General features: G+C 38.2%; 1 protein-coding gene across 2 annotated transcripts in view; it reads right to left on the bottom strand.

The window, feature by feature from the left end:
* Window positions 1-860: 860 nt before the first annotated feature.
* Window positions 861-23,480, bottom strand: part of CEP89 (centrosomal protein 89) — a 33,132-nt gene continuing 10,512 nt past the window's right edge. For both annotated transcript variants that reach the window (XM_027663718.1, XM_027663720.1), the window contains exons 11-20: window positions 22,629-22,712; window positions 21,748-21,851; window positions 19,727-19,842; window positions 18,940-19,120; window positions 17,910-18,077; window positions 17,116-17,257; window positions 14,869-14,958; window positions 9,762-9,931; window positions 5,893-6,487; window positions 861-5,775 (exon numbers count right to left, since the gene is read on the bottom strand). In XM_027663718.1, the coding sequence (XP_027519519.1) occupies window positions 6,250-6,487; window positions 9,762-9,931; window positions 14,869-14,958; window positions 17,116-17,257; window positions 17,910-18,077; window positions 18,940-19,120; window positions 19,727-19,842; window positions 21,748-21,851; window positions 22,629-22,712 (1,293 nt within the window). In that variant the 3' untranslated portion in view covers window positions 861-5,775; window positions 5,893-6,249. The remainder of the gene's footprint in view (window positions 5,776-5,892; window positions 6,488-9,761; window positions 9,932-14,868; window positions 14,959-17,115; window positions 17,258-17,909; window positions 18,078-18,939; window positions 19,121-19,726; window positions 19,843-21,747; window positions 21,852-22,628; window positions 22,713-23,480) is intronic.

Below are 23,480 nucleotides of genomic sequence, written 5' to 3'. Positions count from 1 at the left end.
ATTTTCCATTTTTGTAAATATTTTAAAACCTTGCTTTAATGAAAAATGCCATTCTCTATTTCTATACAGTTGTATATCCAGGAAAAAAAGTGCTGTTATCCTGCATTCTGGAATTAGGTAACATCCCTAAAATATTTGCAAAGCAACCCCTTAATTGTGTTAATCATTTGTTTTCAGCAATGTAGTTGTACAGACAGCTCCTTCGCTGTATGACATTCAAATCACTAAGTCCTGATCCACCCCCTCGAACCGCAGCTGACTTTTTTCAATTAACATCAGCTGTTAAAAGCTAAGAGTTATTGTGGTATTGATCGCTGATGTTAACACTTGTTAACACAATGCCTCCTGAACAGGTAGTACAGGGCTGGAAATAAGACCAAACAAAACCATCCCGAGCACGGTTTGACAGTTGTTTTGCTCACATTTTTTTTTTTTTAGCCTGTTTAAGCACACAGGCTCGATCACCGGGAATTCCCTCTGCAGTGATGATGTAAATCTGTGACTGAAAATGGACTCTGAGAACAAGTGAAACGCTTGTTTATGTTTGCTGTGTTTTGGGGTGGTTGAGTCAGACTGCACTGGGAATGTCTTTCTCCAAGGCTGAGGTTGCAAAGTAAAGCCAGGACTGAAAAAACCCCCAGAGGTGTATTTTTTAGTCACTGTCTTTTTCTTGTCTTTGGGGTTTTTTTTTTGTTTAATTCTCACAAGAATAGGGTTAAGCTACAAGAGAAGCTCTTCCATCTTAAATAACTTCTTGTTGAAAAATTACCACACGAAAAATGGTCAGATAAAAGTTCTTTTTTCCCCCTGCAGATAAAGATAATAAAACATGTTAAAATTATAGTCTTACTACAAGCATATGAAAAGGCAGGTATTTATTTCTTTTTTTGCATCTTTTACAAGGTCTTTGACAATATTTTTCATTGCAATTCTGACATAGGGTTAAATAAGATAATGTTTTCATATCCCTCGACTTCAGCTCCCTCGTTTGGGGTTGGATATTATGTCATGTACTTCTGTGTTCTCTACAGCTGATAATTTTGAAATGAAGATTTATAATATTTTTATCATTCCTGAAATGCCACACAGAGACTATTGAAATAGTTAATGTCAAAAAAGAAGGGGGGGGTCATATTCTGGGGCTGACTTTGACCTCAAAATGAAGCATCACATTAACTCTACCCTGGAATTTCCAGACCAACAAAAAGAGGAAAAAACACATACGTAATTTTGATGAAAAGATAATGGAATATGTCATCTTTAATGCTGTGTTAAGTGAAGTTTTGCTTAGGATTTTTTTTTTGTGTAACGATCTTTGGGTTTTTTGTGCAGATGTTTTGCTTGCCTTTTCTTTCTGCATCAGATCTTTATTCCACTTTGTATCTTCAGAGACAATAGGGGTAGCATTGAAAATATGGTGTTTGAGTTTTTGCCTAAGCAGTTGGCTTCTTTAGTTAACCTGGAATGTGGATCTGGAGAGTTCCCACCTGTTCAAGAGGTGACCTTAACTAGTCTGTGTTTCCCTATAAAATAGGAAAGCATCTTCATTTATGGTCTAATTTTGTTTTAAGGGTTAATCTTTTTGGAATGCCTTGGTAAACTTATGAAAGGAGTTGCAATTCTACCAGCAATCCTTCTTTTCCTCAGCCACTGAAGGAAAAAATAAACATTGATTTCAAGGATTCCAATGTTATTTTCTTCAGGGACAAGAGAAATGGCATTTTACAGCCGTGGGAAAAGATTCCTTCCCTCTCAAATAGGGACGAAGAGATAAGGATCTCACACAGATGAAGTGATAAGGAGTTCAAACTCCAAGGGACTAGAGGGGCAAACACTGTGCAGGCTGTTCCTATTTAAACACTGCAGTTTGAACCTTTTAAATGCTATTTACCAATTAAATCGTAAAAAGTAATTTTCAACTTTAATTCGGGAAATGGCAACGCCACAGTGTATAAATACACCTTTTATTATCACTAGCCACTAATAATAAAGGTTAATATTTGTCAGGGTTGGTATTTTATTGCTTTAAAGCACATTCTGCTTTGACCAATACTAAAGCAAATGAGGATCATCCTAACCAGCAGCTTTTAATTGTAGCTTAGCAGTATCTCAGAGGGGATACTTTCCATTCTAACCTTGCTGCTCACAGGTTACTTCATCAGAGCACCAGGCTGTTCCCTTGCATTTGCTCTTCTTTGAATCCCACCGTTCACAGATGTGCCCTGAGATGTGATCTCACTCCTGTCATCCTTAAAAGCATTTTTTTTTTTCTGAGTAATTGCAGGAATGCTGCAAGTGGAATTTAAGAAAACAGTCTTTTTTAATAGCTGTGGTGATGCCACTGGCTTGCAAGATTTTTGCATCTTGTGGGAGTCAACAGAAAATATTAGATGACTGTAGTTCCTAATGCTCACAGAGCAGATGGGATCTAAATACCCTTATTTTTTCCCTACTCAGTTTTTGGTTACAGTGCAGTTGCTTTTGTCTCTGTGACAAATAAGCTTTTGAAAAGCTTTTCAGGTTTGCTAAAGGTTTTGTACTAGACCTGCACAGTCTTTAGTCTAAAGACAGATTTTTTGTTTGTCTCATGTATTTTTTAAGCACAGCTGTTCAGAGACTCTTGATAAACTTCTAAAGGCTGGGTATGGTTTTCTATCCAAAAGGTCACAAAAAATCAAGGAGTCTCTTCTTAAGGACGTTCTGAAGGAATTTTAATGGCCTCTGAAGAAAATTAGCTTGAGTATGTCACGCTGGTTTTCTTCAAAGATTTCAGTTTTCCCCAGTGTTTCAAAGCCTGATCAGAGTCAGCGATTCCTCTCATGCACAGCCAGCTCCTCACCTTTTTCCCTTTGAAGAACCAGTCCTGGCTTTGATCTCCTTTTTGAGTCCAAAACTCAGGTTGCATTCCACTAGCCTTTAACTAAGGAGGGATTTCCAGATCACACTGGCTTTGGAAGAGCATCTGCCCACCTCCAGCTGAGGAAGGAAGCAGTGAATACTCAAGCACTCCGTGGAGGTTGTGATGTTCTGTGCTACTTTTGAAGCTTCATTTTATTTTTACCAAATCCAGACATTTGAGGTATAAAACAATTTTAATTGCTAAAATATCTCTCTCTCTCTGTTATATATCTGAACATGTGCTTATATAGGTATGGTGAAATAAATCTAGTACAGGAAAAAAAACATTCAGGGCTAAAAAAAAAATCTGGAGAGCTCACTCGCTGAGAAACCATATTTTTAAAGGTAAAGAAGCCTTCAAAATGCATCTGCTTTTCTAGATTCAAGCAGGTTAACACTGTGGAATTTTTATCATACCGATTTACATTAAATTTGTGGAGTAGGATGAGTACTTAGAGCTCTCCTAAAATGGAAGAGTTAGGCCTGGCCAACCAAGGATTTGTAGTCCCAGGAGAAAAGCCCTTAGAACTCCTGATGTAATATAATGTGCCAGGAGGAATTTCTCACGGTGAAGAAGTCTCAGGAGGTTCTCTCTTCTGAGCTGCTGAAACGGAATTTTCTGGCCTGGAAGATAACAGCACCTTTCTGGCTTGAAATTAAAGAGGTAGGGAAAAAGAAAACAGCTGGGTTTAAATGACTTGTTAATGGGCAGGGGGAAGTTATCTGGAAACTGGAAATGATAAGGTAAGGATGGCCCAATTCCCTGCCAGTTCACAGGACATTGGAACACACATTTGACTGCTGAGTATCTGACTCTCCCTCATATTTACACAACAACTGAAGCACAGAAAATGAGATGCTCTGCTCTGCCAGTGAAGTAAGAAGTAATGCTGATATATTTTAGCAGGAGTTGGCAAATGGACTGGAAGTACTGAGCTTCACTGCAGACTCTCCTGTGGTTTTGCTTTTGGAAAGGTGGTAGCAATGCTTGTTTTTTTAATATATAATCACATTATTTAATCCAAATGTTTTTCTAGGGAAAATTATGGTCAGTTATCTGTCTATTCAGCAACAAAACCCCAACATGACATCCAGAAATCCTGAACTGTTTTCTCAGTTTCTTGGTAGGAATGGAAGAACGCTGCATGCTTTTATGTTGCCTTGTGAAAAGAAGCTGGAACTATTTCATGGGCTCAGTTTACAGACTGGAAGATGCTGTAACTGAAAGGCAGGTGGAACATATGGGAATCAGGATACTCTGTCATGTGTAGTCAAGGGAAAACAGCAAGTTGCTGATGTTGGGTGAGTAACAGAAAATGATAACCTGGCAGGGGTAGAGTTTTTGTAGTAGAATAAAACAGTCACATAATTTCGTTATTGTAGCATCTAAATTTATGAAACAAGGCAAAGCTATGATTTAAAAATGTCATTATGTTCTGGGGGTTTAAGGTAGAGTTCTCTTCAATAACTGTGTAGCAACCAAGCAGAATTCCAACAGGTTCACACTTGAACGGGTTTTGAAAGTCTTGCTTCTAGTTCTGAGGAATTACCAGTATGATAGTTTTTCCTCATGAAGCTGCTTATTTTTACAAACTCTTGAGACATATTCAAAAGGGCAATTAAAACCATGAGAATGTGTAAATAATTTACATGTGCAGTTCAGAATTTGTATTTTCATACTCAGAGATGCTTATATTAAAAAACATGGTATGAGAAGCTTCATTTTCAAAATCTGCCTTCAAAAACATGACAAACTGTGGGTAGAGCCATGCTGGATGCTCTTTCAGGGTCCCTGTAAGGACACCTGCAGATTGGAGCTTGTGTGGAAAGCAGGGGAGTGTATTGCCCGTGTTTGTGTTGCCTGTGTCTGACTTGTCTGAAGAGGTATTTCACACCTGACATTTCAAATCAGTTTTGAAAAAATTCAGGGAAGACAGGAGACAGAACTGGTTTAGCAACAGACCATTCCCCTGACAACTTCACATATTAACAAAGGGATTTAGGCCATGTTTAAAAATAGTTTCTGGGTGCTATTTTGAGGCAGAGAGTCCTAAAACAATCAAGTTGAAAAAGCCAGGGGAATGAAAGGATTTGAAGGTGGAGTTCTTGTTAAGTCTGCATGGAGACCTTGAGATAGTGGTGCTGTGAGATTGTGGTGATAGTGCCTGAGTGACCTTGGATGCTGCAGTGCTCTCTTGATGAGCCAGTAAGGTTGTTGCACTTGTTTTATTCCTGTCAAAGAAACAGGGCTTTAAAAGCCCTACATCCACCCATCCCATCGAGGTGTGAGAGATATGAGAGATGATATGAGAGAAGGTGCTCTCTCCACCCTGACCTGAATAATGCTGTTCTGCTGAGTCATGGCCTTACCCTGAAGGAAAATACCACAGGAACCTTTCTGGACACAAACAGTGTGTTCCTTTTGGTATTTAACTTGGTTTTCTGCTCTTTTCCTTAACTTTGGTCAAAGCCAATGAAATTCTTCATTATTTTTAATATTACACAACTATGAGAGTTATAGGTTTTTTGTACTGCTACAGTTTCCTGGTACCATTTAGGTTTTGTCATGAAAATGAAGGAAAAGCAAAAAGCTGATCCAGCAAGTTATAAGTAAATCCAAAATCAAGTTATTTCATACTAACAGATAGTACTACAAAGCTGATGTGCAAAACTGTGAAAAATCAGCAATTATGAAAGCTCAGACAAATAGGCATCAATAATCTAAAGGCTGTCACTGCTGCAGAGAATGCTCTGGAAGAAAGGTGGCTTTTGAAGCAGAATGAACAAGACAATCTGGAGAACTGCACCCTGTGTTGGCAACTCATCCCCTTGGCAAAACTCCAGCAGGAGCTTCCCAACACCTGGGCTCCTGTAAACCTGTGGAGTGGACAGTTGTGCATTCAGGCTCCTGTAAACCTGTGGAGTGGACAGTTGTGCATTCAGGCTCCTGTAAACCTGTGCAGTGGACAGTTGTGCATTCAGGCTCCTGTAAACCTGTGGAGTGGACAGTTGTGCATTCAGGTATCACCAGTTATCAGGAGGATGCTTCAGTCCTGGCTGCTCCACAGTCAGATTTTATCCTGTTAACTGGTTACTTGTCTTTTCATGTTAACTTAAAGCTGTACCACATTTTGTCTTAACAAGGAATAGCCTTTTCTTCAAGTATTAAAGTAATATTTCAGGCTGGATTTACCCTATTGATGGCACAGCTGGAGAATATGCTGTTGTCATTGTTATGACCTTAAAAATCCAGTCATTTTGAAGGGGGAAATGTTCCATCATATCTTGTGTTGCTGAGAAAGTCAAATTCAGGCACTGAGTTCTCTTTTTCTGATGAGATGCAGATTCTTATCACTGAGACTCTTCTTGAAATTCATTTTTAGTAGGGGATGAAGTCTTCACATCACAATAGCTAAAATCATGTCTGTAAACTAGGTCCTTCTGAGAGCTTTCATCAAAGTGTGGCTCATGAGCTGTGCCAGCATTCCACGTGGTGTTCTTCCTCAGGGATTTATGTAAGAGTTCTCTCATTCTCCTGTTTTCTTTGGTTGTGGCTTCCCAAATGATTTCAAGTTCCCCTTCCGTTTTCCTAGGGGAAAAAAACGAAGAGAAATCCTAATTTTAACAACGTTTCAGCGGAAGAGAATTACAGTATGTGGATAAACAAATTAGAAATGGCCTGTATTTAAGTGCTTGAAATTATCTGATTAATATTCATGCCTGTTTTGCTTTTGAAAAAGCCCACTAAATGTAATGCTAGCAAGGATATGACCAGAAAAGAAACACTTGGACCCATGTAACAAGTTGGATCAAGTCTCAGCTAATGCCTCTTTGTGGCAGCCAAACAAAGGTGGTGTAAACTAGGAGGGGAGACAAAGCTAGAGGACAGTCCTTAAGGCATTACAGCCTCACAGATTCATTTCTCTGATGCCCAAGCATAAATGAATGAATTGTTTAGCATCTTTCTCAAGAATAGGTTATTTTTTTAAGCATGGAAGCCAACTTGATTTAATAATACAGTGTATTCCAGCACAGGCTTTTTATTTTAGTAAGCTTTTTAGATCAAGGTTAAGCTCTTGGGTTTCCTCTGACTCATTTTTAGTCTGTATCAAAGTACAAAAAAATAAGGATATCAAGATAATTGAGGTGGAAAGCAAAGCTGTTGCATGGAAAATGAGCACACAGATTTGAATGCTGTACAGACTAATACAGCCCCTGCAGGGCACTACCTGAAGCACTGGACAGAGCTACCCTTCTACACGAATCCTCCCCAATACCAGGCTCTAAAAATGAGAAACAAATCAATGCACAACATAAATGTGTTGAGAGTCCTTTGTGATTGATCACCCTGAGAATGAAGTGGTGAAAAGTGGCCCAGCCATAGTCCCTGCCCACTTTGTGTTTCACCTTATGACGTGATATACAGATGGAAGAAGAAAAAAAACCTCGTAGAGAAGGGCTTTAGGTTATTCTTGCATATATTGCTTGGAATGAACTTTTGGTGGTGGAGGAGATCAGTAACCATTGAAAATGGAATTAAAGCAAAAGGCAGCAGGTGAAAGCAGTACAGGTGCTAAAAGCAGTCTAAGACTCTGCCCAAGAATGTGAGAGGCCACAGTTAATTAGTTGGACCTTTCCATTTCTGCCAAGTTGCTAAAAAGCTATTGAGAAGCAATCTCTCATTTTTAAAACACCAAAACTGTAGATGACTTTGCTCTCACGAAGTATATTTCTCCTTGAGATAGGATGAGAGTGTCTAATATTTACCAGTGCTTGGAATATGCTTCAAAATGCTTTACAAAGGCAATTATCATTCTCCTCAGCCTACATCTGGGGAAGATGTGAGGCACAAAGACTGAATTTACTCCCCCAACTAGCAGGCCTCAGTGTCACCCACTGGTTGACCCTGGCCCTCTGTATTGTGATTTTGGAATGTTTTCAGCATTTTGTTTTCAAATGAACTTTTATATCTTGATAGGTCAATCTCCTGTTCCCTGTTGCCCCTGGTCTCCAACTGGAGTCTGCAGGCACCGTGCACAGCACCCTCATGGTCAACAATTAATACACAAGAGTTTAATCTGGTTTACTGTTACGGTAGTGCAGAACACTACCCAAGCTTTAGTTCATCCTCTAATTTCTAAAACCAGGACTTTTTTTAAGATGATGAAACTAAAGATCAGCAAGTTCTGAATTGTAGTTTAATGCTGTCAGCATGCCTGACCTACAGGGTGCTCATCCTCAGTGCAAGTGATTTTAGAAAAAAGATTAGTTCAAAAAAACTGGTTTTAAAAGTGTCCACATGGTTCCAATTACTTGAATAGCAAGGAAAACAGATGCCTTTAGAGATAGTGGTGTATCTGAACTCTTCTTGGAGGATTAGTTTTTAAACAGATCTGAGAGATGCAGAGCCAGAGAGCACTCACTGACTTTGCTCTGGAGTGAGCAGTCACAGCATATTGTTGTCCAGGAAGCACACACAGCACTCCACAGTCACAGGTGAGGCTTCTCAGTGTGGCTCAATGTCCTGCTTCATAGTTCAGCTGCTTTTCAGGTGAGCTGAGGAGAAGCAGCTGCATCCCAAGTGCAGGTTTTGTCTCTGCATGGTGTTTGTTCGAAAATTCTGACCCCACCAAAACCTAAAAATACATCCAGCAGAATGGGCTGGGGAGGGGGTGTTTTCATTCTTATTAGTCACAGCCTCCCTTCCCTTACAAACTTGGATTACAGAGCAGTTTGGTTACTACAGCTGCTGATGATCTGGGCTTTTTTCCTGACACTAATATTTCCCTTCCCCTACAGCCAGTTCACCTCTTCAAACACAAGTCTTCGCCACTTGGCATTTAAAACTAGATACATGCTCAGTTTAGATACATGTGCTGTTTCCAGATGTCTTCAGGCAAAAAGCATTAAGTTTGTTTGTTATTAATGCAGGCTGTTATTACTTAAATACATAAAAGCAAAAATTCCATTCAACTCCAACCTAGCCAAAATGTAAGGCTCTATACCTTGTTGAGAGTAAACAAAATGCCAATGCTGTACTGATTGATGTTTGAGGATGAAAAAGTTAACAGAAGCAGGTTCTGAAAGAAGATTCTTCTTTACAAAAGATAGAGCTTTCTGCCCTTACTGAACTAAATTAATTCAGCCTTAATCTTATATTTGGGCTGCCGACTCAAGAATTAGTTTTCATCTCTCCTGTGAGAGTTTATTTAAATATTCCTTATAACAAAGATCAACAATTTTTATCATGGTTACAATTTTATATGTCACCCCCCAGGTAAGACAGCTCCTCTCCCTTGCCTGTGCACAGCTGCAGAGGTTTTTTGCTGCTGACCCTCTCCTGAGGACAGTCTATGGCACTTTCACACCTGCGTTTTCCAGCCAAAGCACAGCAGCTGTAACTATCTCCAAGGACAGTTTCTCTGCAGAAGACTTAGGCAATAAACTCTGACCTAGTAAACTCATAATAGTAAGTGTCCTGTGAAATAAGACTGGAAGTATTTATGACCCTGTTTTTTTACTCTAGGACTGCACCATCAGCTTTTATATCTCAAACATGCAGCGTAGCTTATTTAAGGGAAGGTATGTGAGAATGATGACTCTGAGGATTACTCAGCAAGACAGATGCAAAAGGAAACAAAAATCTTATGTGTAATCACGAGATTCCTTTCATTTCCTACTGTTCTGAAAACTGGTGAGGAGTGGGGATGGGCAAGCGTTCAGCCTTTAGCAGAAGATGCTATTAAATAAACTAACACATATCTTGATTTAGAGAACCCCCTCAAATCATCAAAGATTAGGCTCAGGTTGATACTCCTCTTAAGAAGTCTTAAGAACAGCAGTTCCCCCCGTGCCTCACTCACCTCTTCTGCTCCAGCACTTCCTCCAGGGTTTCCTGCTTGTCTTGCAGCAGATGCCGGAGGTGCTTCATTTCCTGCTCATACCGAGCTGTCTTCCCAGCAAATTCCTTCTCCTGCTCAGTCATCTTGAGATTGATATCTCCAAGCTTCCCAGCTGCTTTCTTTTTATACACCTGTAAGGGGTAAAGATAATAGGGGAAATGGGATTGTGGGAGAAATAAGGACAAGTCACTACCAGCAAAAGAAAGAGCTGGAGCCGCTGATTTGCAGTTTAATTTTACATCACTCCTGCCCTGCTTAAATCTGTCAGGTGGGTTGCATTATGGATTTTTTTTAACCTGTTTGTTAATTCAAAGGTACTAAACTTCATTTTGTTCTGTATATAAAACTGGTGTGTACAGTGAATACCATGCTGTATGTTTGTCTTAGGAGTGAACAGAATTAGCTGCAAAAAAGGGTTTATTTTCCAAGATGCAAAGCTACACATTACAGTACCTGTTGCTTACCACTTGTCCAACAGTCATATTTAGCAGTACATACCAAGAAAAAGTGCTTATGTTTTGTTAGTTGTTCAATATTTATACTAAGAGGAAGGAAAAGAATAGCTTTGTGTTTTAAACTAGCTTGCTGCTTCTCATAATAGTCCTTCTGTTCAGTGAGGCACAAGTGATTTTTTGCTTAATGGCTATAATAACCAAATTTATTGGTCCCATCTCAAAAATAAGAAATAATTTTTATACAGAATTATTTTGCTTTCTGAAATTACATCCCCATTAAATTGCATGAGCACACGAGGAACTGAAAAACTGTGGCTTGTGTACTGTTATCAATGTCTAGCTGCTGCTGCTCTTGACAAAAACCAAATCCAATATTAGCTTTTTTTCCCTCATGATTACAAGCAGAATGTGACATTTCCTACAGGCTATAGAACAGAGTTTTGGGATGGAAGCACCTCCTTTAGTAAAACTGTAAACTATTTAATAGTGAAGCTTTGAAAATACTGCTATTTTTGTCTTGCTACTACAAAGTTTTACCTAAGGTGCTAATCACTAAGGTTTTATCTTCATCTGAATCAGAGCAGAAAGACTGAGTCTGCCTTTTAGAAGAATTAAAAAAAAAAAATTGCCTTTTTAGGTATATGCTGTATATAAGGCTGTATAATCCCCTCCACAAACTGTTTCTTTTTTTAGCTCTTGTAAAATGTGCCATCGTGGAGTTTATTTTTCTAGAGCTCATAGGACAATAATAAATAATAATTTACCTAGAACATTAGTAATTCAATATTTAAGGATGACTTACACATGGGGTTTTTCCTAGCTTTTCCCTGTCAGATCCAAGAAAAGAATTAGAAGCCTGCAAGTCAACCAGTCACATCATTCAACTTTTTAGATCCCCAGAGAAGAGTCCAAAATGCAGAGTCAGGTGTTTGCACTGTAATGCTGTGGGAAGGTAAAGGAAAACAAGTTCCTTCTGAGCAGCAGGTTGCTCAGAGCCAGCAGAAGAAGTGCAGAGCACAGGGAAACAGCAGAACTTTCCCCTCTGCCAAGAAATTCTCCAGCTTTACTCAAGTCCAGGAAATGCTCTCTCCAGGGCAGGTGCCCATAATTAATAATTTCAGAGAACTAGAGAGACCTTCTTATCACAGCAAAGGCTGATAAAGCAGCCGGTCGTGTTGGTGAAACCCATTTTTCATCTCCCAGTCATTGACCTCCCAGCTGCAGAGAGCTCTGCTTTAAGGTGAGTGTTGTGTTTTCAGCTGCACTCTGCCTGGGATGGTTCAAGCCTCTGGCTCCTGGAGAAGAGGAGGCTCAGGGGAGACCTCATCTCTCTCTACAACTCCCTGACAGGAGGTTGTAGCCAGGTGGGGGTTGGTCTCTTTTCCCAGGCAGCTATCAGAAAGACAAGAGGGCTCAGTCTTAAGCTGTGCCAGGGGAGGTTTAGGTTGGATATTAGGAAGAATTTCTTTACAGAGAGGGTGATCAGACATTGGAATGGGCTGCCCAGGGAAGGGGTGGATTCTCCGTCCCTGGAGGTTTTTAAGATGAGACTGGATGTGGCATCAGTGCCATGGGCTGGGAACCACAGCAGGGTTGGATCAAGGGTTGGACTTGATGATCTCAGAGGTCCCTTCCAACCCAGCTGATTCTATGACTCTATGATTCCTCATCTCCCATAGCTGCCTCTCTTGGCTCTGCTCCTCCTTTGCCAACTGAAGCCGCGTGTAGAATGGTTGCAAAATCTGTGGGGCACAAAGGGCAAAAATGCACCATTTTCTTATAGCCTGAAACCAGATATGAGGGATACACAGCTTTGATCCTGCTCCTCTGGATGGATTATAACAACATCTATGGAAAATGCAGCCTGTGCAGGTCAGGGTGGTTCTGGGCACACTGACAGACGTGGCTGCTGGCACACACAGATCCTTCCCTTTGAATTGTCCAAGATAAACTATTAATGTTCCTGGAAGTGAAGCAGGTGGCAGTAAACAGACTGGTGGAGATATCACCACCAGGAAGAGGCTGATAACACACATAGCTGGAAGTCGTAATAGTTTCCTCTAGAGCTAGAAAGGCCCAAGGTCATGGCATCAGGTATAGGGTAAGCAAGGTGAGGAATGATCATGGATGCAGCTCTGGTACTGAAGAGGACATAACTTACACTCTTCTAAGTCATTTGGGGAAGGTGTACTCCTGGGCACCACAGCTCTGTTTCACCTCGAGTACTGAACTACAAACTGGCAGAGAATTCTGACTGCAGAGCCCACAAAACATTATTTCTACAAACAGAGGCTGCTGGCTATGGTACATGTAATGATCTGATCATTTGTTGAGGCAATAAAGCTATTTTCTGTCAATCATGTGTTGTTTTTCTTCAATCCTTTAACAGTAAAATTGGTATTGTCCATTCCAAAAGAGAGCAAAGGACCATCTGAATGAAATCTTCTCACTGCTCTATAAGAAGTGCTATAATTCTCACAGAATAGCCCTGGAATGGGAACACTGATGGAATTTGTATTGTGTGCTACAGAACATTACCAACTGTCTCCCATGGCACCTAAAAATACTTTAATTAAGATCACTGACAATTATCTTCAGGGCTGTGTAAAAAACTCAGTTTAAAATATGTAATAAAGCTGTGTGTATTATTGACATGAGTTTGGGGCTTATTTTAGCAATAACCTGTTATTTAGCTTTAAAGATTTTCACAGTGATTTTGTCTTTAATAACAGATTTGACAGACCTTGACTTAATTTGAGACTTCTCAATGAAAAAGAAAAACTACAGGATTTTATTAATTTTCTTTCTTCAAAAGAATTAATGAAAAAGTCTTCTGGCCCAGAAGACCAGATCTATTTTATGTGCAAGGCACAGATGACCTGAGTTCAGAGGGAAGTGATCCAAAGGGAATGGAACTGCCAGCTTTTGGAACAACCTCTCTCCGTAGGGTGTCTGATGTGTTTCCAGTGGAGAAGGGTTGTCCCACATAACCTTCCTTCTGTATCCCCTCAAATAACCATTGTAGTGATGTAAAAGAAGCCCCAGAAAATCTTTTGAGAGGCACACGGTGCATCTGACCTGTAAGTTTTGGACGAGCTGCTTCCTGATGTGACACGAGGCAACAAACTCAGCAAAAGGGAAATGTAAGTAAGTAAACCTGGCTGTGTCTAAGGAGTAGAAAAAAAAGTCTAGTTGTGTCCAAAAAGTAGATTCACACTGTAGGCACTTGGAAGTAACTCAGAGCTGCAGGTAGGAAACTTTTCTCTCCTCATACCCTGAGGACTCCATGGTCCGGTCCATATAATTTGTGTTTCTTATCTTGTATCTTGAGGAAATAGCTGCAGGTGGCTAAAAGCCAAGGCCCAATAACTTCTGTGAGATAAGAAATAGCTAACACTCCCATTATCAACGGCTGTGTCACCCTGGCGGGAAAAATGAATGTGTTTTAAGGACTGTTATCACTGGAGACAGATTACACCTAAATACCTCAGAAGAGGTTTATCCTGAAACTCAAGACACAGGGCAGTTACCCAACATGTGATTTCCCGAAGCAGTAAAGAAATAAATTATACCAGCTTTTAGCAAAGTTCAATTAATACAATAACCAAAGAGAATATGACATTTGTAGGTGTTGTGTGACTGTTTAAGCCCTCTGCTTTACTGACAAAAATAAAGAATGAAAAGGTTTTGCAAGTAGATTAGTCTTACTTCTGTTAAATTGAAACAGCTGTGTTTAAGAACTTTGTTTACAGACTTTTTTTCTGATTTCCATTAATAGTCGATGGGTTAAGGATTTTTTTAAATTTGGTTTTGCACTTAAAATTCACTACAAGTAAATGTTCTTAATCTTATGCAAACCTCTTCTCTATCCCTTAGATACAGATCTATTAAATTGCATAAAATGTGTATTTAACAAGAATATAAGCCACTGTCTTGGTAGGGAAGATAGACATGAATGAGGGTGAAAAGTGTTAAAAACATTTTATGGCTGTATTAGTATAATTAGATAATTTTTTTAGGGTAGTGTTTAATGTATTTAGATATTTTATGAAGTGAAATTTTTGAAACATAAGTGTTTCAAATTTATATAATGCTGTTATACTGCAATTCCACACTGTGCTTTGCATTTGTTTAGAGAGTTGTAAAGATAACCTAGAATGTATTCTCTAACTCGGCTGCATGTTTGAACATCCCCTGAGTTTCTAAACCTCCCACCCTTTGGCCACATGAAAGCACCTGATGGTAACTGTACACTTGAGATATGTTTTTCATTCTTCCCATTGGAATTGGAATGGACTTCAAGCTGAAGCATTAGTACAGCCTCAAAAAAGTGGGACTTGGGTCACACTACAAAGTAAAACCAAAATACAAATAATCTTTAAGTATTTTTACAACTAGTCCTAGGTTCTCCAGGTGTAAACGCTGTGATCTGGCAGACATGCAATGTATGAACACAATGGTGAAAACTATACTGAGGATCTATTTTGCTTTTTAGAAACATTTTAAGATAATCTATAAGTCTTTCATAAAAACACTGACACAAATTAACTGTTGACTTTTCTCACCAGAAAACCCAAAACACAATAAATATTTAGCTTAGAAACACTGCTTACCTTAACTTTCTCTTCCAGTCTCCCTAAGCGTAGACTGCCTTCTATCATTTTATTGAGAACACCCTGCTTCTCATTTTCCAAACATCTGGCCTGCAACCACACGTATATACATCACTAAATGTAATCATTATGTTAGAGCAGACAAAACACTGACACTGAGCAAGACACAGCAATTCCATTTTGAGCTCCCATAGTCTGAAGAACCAACACTGAAAACAAGTCCTGAAAATCATTCTTTAATGGCTGATTATTTAATAATTTTTCAACTGACTGTGAATACTGTGAAACAGTATTATTCTGAAAGGATACTAATACTGTAAACTCAACCTATTCTGTGTATTTTTCTACAGGTATATGTTTGTAGGGATCCCATTTTTCACTGTTTCATAGGCACTACGTTCCCAGATGTAAAAAGTAAACCAAACAAAAATGTATAACCTATGAACAGTGAAATAACTTTAAAACTGTAAGAGGCTTCAATTGTCAAATCCACTGAGAGCATTCAAAAGAGAAGTAGCATTTAGAATCAAAAATGTCTGACCACCTTGAATACCCATATCACTGCAGAGACACATCTCCTTTCCCAGAAGTCAAAATTACCTGGCCCTGCTGGAGTCTGTGAACTTCATGCTCAGTAAGTGATAGTTTGATTTACTGTGAGGCAGCTGAATCATACAATACAATACAAGGACAACTTTGACAGCTGCTAACTCAGGATTACAGTTCATCATCACTGTTCCACTATCAGAATTGATTTAAACAAATTTGTTGCTGCTTTGTTTTAGGCTGTCACTGTTCCTGGAAATAGTAAGTTTAAGACTATGCCTTTATTTTTGTGGAGATGTGATTACTACACATTTTCTTTTAACCCTCAATAAGTTAAGAATATAGGCTAATTTTTTAATGCTGTACCATTCTGCTGACCCTCTTCTTCTGGATGAAATCTGCATAAAATGCATTTCAATGATTTAATTCAATGAATGAATTAAAAAAGAGTAAGGCAAGGATTAACAGCTGTAGCTGAACTGACATTACTGAATTTTGAGGTGGGGAATGATACTACATTTTAAACTTTGTCATAACCAGTAGTGGTTCTTCAGAATCATTAGGGTCTACCTCTAACTTTTTGTTTGTTTGCTTGTTTTCTAGGTCTTCCCACTAGAAAACCTTATCAGAGTACCTGCTAAAAGAAACCTGCAGTCTAACTTTCTGCTAAGATTCAGCAATTAAAAGTAGGAGTGGGTTGTTTTGATACAGCTTTATGAGGCACCAAAGTAAACTGGGTATTTTGAAGTTTTTTTCTATTTCAGTAGAAAAATTAGTCTGAATCTCTCTCTGCTGTTGGCCCAGACACAGTGGATTCATAAAAAAAAAAAAAGCAAGACTTGGGCAATCTAAGTCACAAATCAAGATCTAAGGATCAATTCCCCTAATTCCTAAGAGACATTTGTGCCCAGTTGTAAAATCCTGAAGCCTAATTTGTAGGATTTGAGTTGGGTCACCATAGTCCCTCTTGTAGAATTAGCAATGAACTGCTCTTTTGTACCCAATATTGATGACAACCTTTGTGTACAACTTGAACAACAGAAGACAAAAAAGCTTTGACAAAGTTTTGTGAAACAGTTTCAGGACCAATTTGAAGACAGAGGACCAATATGTCAAATTGAAATTGTTTCCAAGATCTTGTAAAGGAAAGAAAATGTGCTTATGAAAAGCCCAGTAACCTCCATGCCAGACACTTCCACTAAAGAGAAGTTGTTCCAAAACTCTCAATTAGCCTGTTAAAATGACTGCTAACCAATAAAATGCAATACCACCAAGTGTATCCACAGGAGAAGGTCCACAGAGACCTTCAAAGATAAAACCTTACCTTTAGATTAAGAGACCTGTATTAATTTTAGAGATTGGTGTTGAGCTACATGTATGTAAAAGTAGCTTGCAGTCTTAAAATTTTAAGTTTAAAAAAGTCTTACAAGCTTGATATATAACACTGCAATCCCTAATGCTCATGTGAATTAAGGCTGAATTATGTTAACTCCAGAAATAAGGGTACTTGCTTTTAGTCACTCTTCTAGAAAAAATCTTTTGCTGTTCCCATCCTATTTGCTAAAGTCTACTTAAATAGCTAAATCCTTAAACTGAAATTATAGTTTTCTTTTTTGATAATTCAGATTAACTGCAAGTTGTGCCAGTAGGATGATAATGGTGTGAAATACCAATTAATATTAATTATTTCAAGGTAATTACCAAAGATACAAGGTGATCACGTTCCTGAGCTATCTTCTCCACCAGACCAATAAGGTTTGTTAGGTAATAATGGGCTATAACTTCTTTTTCCATCACTTCCTCCAGCTGCAGTTGTAAAACACCTATTTTCTTCTTTAGTCGCCTATAAAATGAACAGATTGGGAATTAATAATGGCATTAAAAACTCGCATCACATGTGCAAATCAACATGCACAAGTCTCAAACAATCAAACATGCTGCTAAAAATGCACTGGCTCACAATATTTGCAGTGCCAAAAGTACCATGTCCCACTTTTGGGGCTGTTTTTCTTTACAACATGTTGTCTGAATAACAGTAACAATGGTTCAAAAGAACAGTTTGTGCAATGGTTAAAAGTTCATAATCCTTAAGAAATACAACAATAATATTGGTTTTATTTTTTAAAGTGTTGTGACCCCATCTCTGAACCAACTGGGTGCATGAGAAGGTTTGCAAATAGTGTAAGGCCTTATTTCCAGTACACAAATGATTCATTGCTATAGCTAACTGTTACTCACACTACTAACTACTACAGTAAAGAAATATTCTCAGTGTGCATGTAGTCACAGAAAAGTGAGCATGAAAACATACAAAAGTCAGCAAAACTTGACAGCCAGGCCTTTGGACCTGACAAAGATATGTTTAGGAAACATGTTTTTTCTGCAGTAGGTAGAAAACACTCATTATGGGAAGCCAGACAATTTTACAGATATTTCTGCTGTTATTGTTAGAAATACAAGTATTTCTGTACAAGAAAATGAGACTGTGGTGTGACCTGTTTGTCTTCTGTGTCACTTCCATTTCAGTTTGCAGGGCCTTGTTGTCAGCCAGGCAGCTGTTTTTCTCCAGGAGCAGTTTCTGGTTCTCAGCTCTCAGTGATGTGACCCTTCCCATCACATCTTCCACCTCACAGCGCTTCTTCTCCTGCTCCTCCTGCAACTGTCTGCAAAACCCAACAGCACAGGACAGGTGTCATGTACAGACCTTCCTCACTAAAAAGCTAAATTACAGGAAGATCACCCTGTTAAAGGTATGAAAAAGATACACTGAGAATACTTAATGTTCAGTGGTGACATCAGACAGGTATGACATTCTCAAATCATGAATGATTTAAATAATTCATTCTGACTGCAATTCATTTAAATTATAAAAATATGCAGCCAAATGTATTCCTTTTTTTTTTTTTCCAAAGACATTACTAGCAATGCCAAAATACAAAGTCTGAGAACTTCCCAGGACACAAAACAGCAAGTTGCACTATCCAAAGGCTTGGAAGCAAATAAATTTACAGAATGCCTTCAGGGAAACATTACTCTGCAGGCAGTGCATGGCAGCACTCTGGAGTTGTGCTGTTTCCTGTTATTTCTATATTGTAAAGACTGGAGAAACTCAGAACTCCTGGTTTAGAGTTTCAGGATCCTTTAGACATGTTCCCAAAGATGGGAACGAAAGAATGAAAACATTTAATTTATAGCATTGATAGAAATAAATAGATTTGACAAAAATGATATTTTTAATGCCTCCTCTTCTACTATTTAAGACAGTACAATTAGCAGTATGTACTCTATGGTAGGAACACTCCTACCCATGTTTCTAGATCTGGGATATCCTTTGGTAAATTTAAATGTCCCTAAAAACCAAGAGAGTATTTTTTAAATACTTCTTTCCCTTTCTTTGTACTTTGGTAATTGCCTTCCTGGATTACCAGTAGAAGTTTCCACTGGCCTCCTACCTCCAGAGTGCAGCTCTGTTCATGTCCACACTTTGCAGAATTGCTTCTCCATGCACCACACATAAATTCATACCTCTTTAAATCATTCACCAAAGCCAAATGCTCCTCTGCTGCTATTCTGCTCTCCACTCTGGCTTTCAGTTCTTCACAAGTAGAACACAAAGCTTCTAATTGCTTCTGGTACTCTGCTATCTCTTCTTCTTGGCTTTGTTTCTTCCCTTCTAAGATTACTATCTGTTTGGTCAACTTTGAAGCTTTTGGGAGGGGAAAAAAAAAAACCCAACTGGGTATAACAGAACTAATTCAATCACCTAGTGAAACTCCAACTAAACCATTAATATGTTAATTCCTAGTTGTTCACAGCATTATGGAACAGCGGATTTGTTAGTTTGTTTGTATTTTATTTTTTGTTGTCTCAAGCAACTTGTTTTGGTAAAATGTTGAAACTTGAAGACTGCTTCTTTTCTGAGCTGTAGGATCATTGAAACATCATTTTACACTGAAAAATTCTCATTCAGTTTAAAGTGCTCTTAAATTACAAAAAAGAATGTTTTGATATTAACAGCTCTTGCCACTTTTTCAGAAGAAGTCAAAATGTTATTTAGTGGCAATAGGTGACACTGACATTCTTTTCAGGATCAGTTGACATCAAGAGCTTGATCTCGTATTAATGTCACCTACATTCAGCAATGTTTTTTAGGCACATATAAAGTTGCAAAAAACCCCCAACCAAACAAAAGCAAGACCTCCCAAAAATGACAACAGTAGAAAATAAACAAAAAAAAAAATCACAAAAAAACCCCAAACCTGTAGTACCATCTTTAGTGTAGTTCAAATGACTGGCAACTCAAGCACTTTACCTTCTTGCACATGCTGCCTGTGACTATCTTTTGCTTTAGCTTGTTGGATTTTGAGCTGCTCCATCAACAATCCATTTTCTTCCAAGACCAGCTTGGCTTGAGTTTGTAGCTGCTGCCTGCAATGATAACCAGCTTGTAAATAAAATATAACTCAAATGTTAGCTTATGTCCCCATTGACATTCAATGGTGTTAAAAAACATATTTGCACCTCATTAAAGAACAAAGTGAAAACCCTTATTGGAAGCAATGTCAGGACCTATGGTAAGCTTACTGAAGACATGAACTCACAACCATCAAAATGTAATTTATTTTAAATAATGTTTTAAACCTTTGAGTAACAAAAGCAAAAAATCCCTACAGAAAGAAGGAAAAATCAGTATGTGTGCATTAGGAGTGTAGCATCCTAGAATGGATAAGGTTTGAAGGGATTTCCAACTTCAGGAGGTCATCCTGGAAACAGCATCATAACTAGTAACTGAAGCAGATTTGTTATCAAAACATGATAAAATCTTGGATAGCATTTGGATTTACTTGGCTTTGACCTCTAGAAAAATACTGCCAGTGAGCTTTATGAGCCTCTGAGGAAGATGGGCATTTAAAATGAACTCTCCTGAGCAGAGAACTCAGCTCTCTGCTTTTTAACTTGTATTAATTCAGCCTTTAAGAAAAACAATACCAGTCTTTCTGATGTTATAAAAATAAAGCTTAAGAAAGTATTTGCTGTTCTAGTAAGAGTTTAAAAAGTTGAGAAGTATTAGCCAACGTGTGTTTTGCAATTTGTGGACAGTATATAAGCACCCAAGGACACATAAAATATCCACAGTATTTTATTAAAGCACCTGTGCAACACTTTGACCCCTTAAAAACAACCTACTTAGCAAAATCTATGCAGAACTAACACCTGTAATTCTGCCTCGAGCAGGTGCTCATTGAAAGTCAGTCTGTGTTGTTGGGTGAATCTGCAGAAAGACTTCAGAGTGGAAGAGTCAAAATCCTGGAGTCAAAATGCTCCTCATGTAGACATTGAGCCACCTGAGCCCTTCCACAACTACCACCTGTGCCATGGGTGCAGGAAGAATTTTTATGTTCACTCACAGGGGATGCTGTTCCAAAAACTGTTACTCTGGTTAGGAACTATCTTCCAATTTCCACTTCAAGTTTGTTCATGGTGAATGAATACCCAGTTGTTGTTCTAGTAACACTGCCCTGAGTCCCAGAACTGCAGCTTGAGATGTTCTTTGTACACTCCTGTTCTTTGTGTCTCCTGTTCCTCCCCGAGAGCAACACTGTCCTTCCTCAGCCTTAGTTCTGAAGCGAGAAAGGCCCATGTGCCTAAGCTCCAAACAAAAGAGGCTCTTCACCCTTTCAGCTTTGATACTCTGTACCTAAACCTGTGACCAGGACTCTCCAGAGATTTCCATACAGCTGCGTTGTTCCTGCCCAACCTCTACTGGGAGGACTTATTCTAAAATACCCCAGGACTGTGCTACCTTTCTTTTTCTTTATAGCTGTTGCCTTAAAAAGCTCACAATCATCTTGCAATGAACCAGTACAAACAGTCTCTTCTCCATCTCAGCTACCAACAGACGAATGTCTCACTTAGGTAAATTGTTCTTAAGTCTCAAGTATTTTCTACTACTTAACTTCATTACATTTGCATTGTTTCATTGCTCAAGAATATTGAATTCTTCTAAGGCCACACTCTGTTGCCATTTTATACTAATAGAAAACTGATGTCATTGGCACACAAAGTATGAAACCTTCAAAATCTGGGACAGAATTACATGGGCTTCAGGTGCAAAACTGCACATTCATATTGAATCTTTACCCCAAAATGATTCCAGGCATTGCACATCAGCACTGTTCCATCAGGGCAATCGTGACCCTATTACCCCTTCAGCAAAACAATTTGCTTGAAGGGAAAAAAAATTTTTCCCTAAAATCTGTAACCTTCAAAGTTTGCATGCAACAAGCAAAATAATTAGTAACTTTTAAATTAATTTCCAGTAATATAACTTGCCATTCTGTTGAGGTAATGAAGTTATTTTTATTTAATCGCTCATGCAGGTTTTCATTCTCCTTCACCAGCTCTTCAACTCGTGCTTTAAAATTCTTCATATCCTCCTGGAAGACAAAGGATTTCACATAAAATTCTTTAGAGGGAAGTATTTTGTTTTCATTTTTACGTCAAAAAAAATCTTTATAAACATATATGTTTCTAATTCCTGACTTAATAGCATATCATTTCACAACTCACTCATCTCTAATTCAGATGTGCATATTTTATTTCTAAACTGTTTCATCAATCTAGTAATATCTGATTAAAAAGAATGCTGATATTTGATTTGTGCCACATTTTTGCAAGTCGTAGATCCTTAAAATACGTATTTAAAAAACCAAATTCTGGAAATTCCTGGATGACACTATACATTTTTAGAAGGAATGACATGGATTTGAATATGGTAGGACAAGACAGAGAATTTACTGTAATAAAATCCTTGGTGTTTTCCACTCATTTTATGGCTTAATTTTTGGAAGGAAATAAATCTATTTTTAAAGCCTATGGGAGTTCTGCTTTCATACCCACAAGCAGGTGGAAGAGAAGCTCTACAGAGCACTGAATCCCCATTATGGATGACAGCAGTAAATTCTTTCTACCACTGTGTTTATGATTTACTCTGTTCTTAGAGCCCACCTTCCACCTCTCAGTGTAGTGCTCACTTCTGAAGCTGAACAGGCTGACAAAAACAAGCAAGTCAAGAAGGATGAGACACAATAACTATGCATGGAAAAGTAAAACAGTCACTTCAAATTTTAAGCAGAAAAGAGCATTGACAAATCCCTTCAGAAAATTTCAGTCATATATTTCCACTTTAGTGTGTATTTTAAATGGCAACTTGCCTCATGCTCAAGAATAAAATCTTCCTTTTCTCTTATTCTGTCTTCATAAGCCAACAGAAGAGGTGACAAATACTTCATATCCAACTTAAAAGAAAATTAAAGAAAAAATAAATCAATAAATAGAAATTAATTACAAAAACTAATCTCCTCTGTATTTTTTACTTCTCCTGCTATAGTTTTAAAAGCTGTAAATAGTTTTTGTATATGACTTGCTGACAAAAGGGCAGTTGGACACTGTATTGGCACACTTCACTAAAAAGCAGCTCTAACAGCAGAATGTGGCTGCAAATGAATACAAACCAAAACTGAAACACTACACTGATTATCACTAATTAAAAAATTATCCCAGATTCATTAGTAAGTGGGAAAGAAATTTCTACTTTCTCAAGCCTGCATTTTTAAAAGTAAATAGTACATGATTTCTGGCTATTATGGCTAGAAAGACAGAGCAGGAGCATTTTCCTGTACAATACAGTTCTGAGAAACAATGAGGAAGGGAAATGTAAGATCTGATCAGCATTTCAAGGAGAAATTCTTTTACCTATTACTAATGCATTGAATCTCACAGACTATTTGCCTTCTCCTTGCCAGAAATTCATAGGCTACCATCAGAATGACTGAAACATTCTATTTTCTTTTAGTATCATCTTAAAAATAATAACAGCAGAAGACTGACAGTTAAGGAGATTAACAATTAAGCAGTAGACCTTGGGAGACCTTGAAGCAAACTATATGCTAGGCAATGGTAAGTGAAGAAGGTATTTATATAGAATATATAGAATATTTATAATATTCTATTAATTTGTGATAGTTCAGCAAAGTAAGTAAATAATATCCTGAATGTTTTGTTTC

Source organism: Corapipo altera, unplaced genomic scaffold (assembly GCF_003945725.1).
Source record: "Corapipo altera isolate COAL_440 unplaced genomic scaffold, ASM394572v1 140b, whole genome shotgun sequence".
Classification (NCBI taxonomy): Eukaryota; Metazoa; Chordata; class Aves; order Passeriformes; family Pipridae; genus Corapipo; species Corapipo altera.
This window is presented reverse-complemented; position numbering and strand designations above follow the sequence as displayed.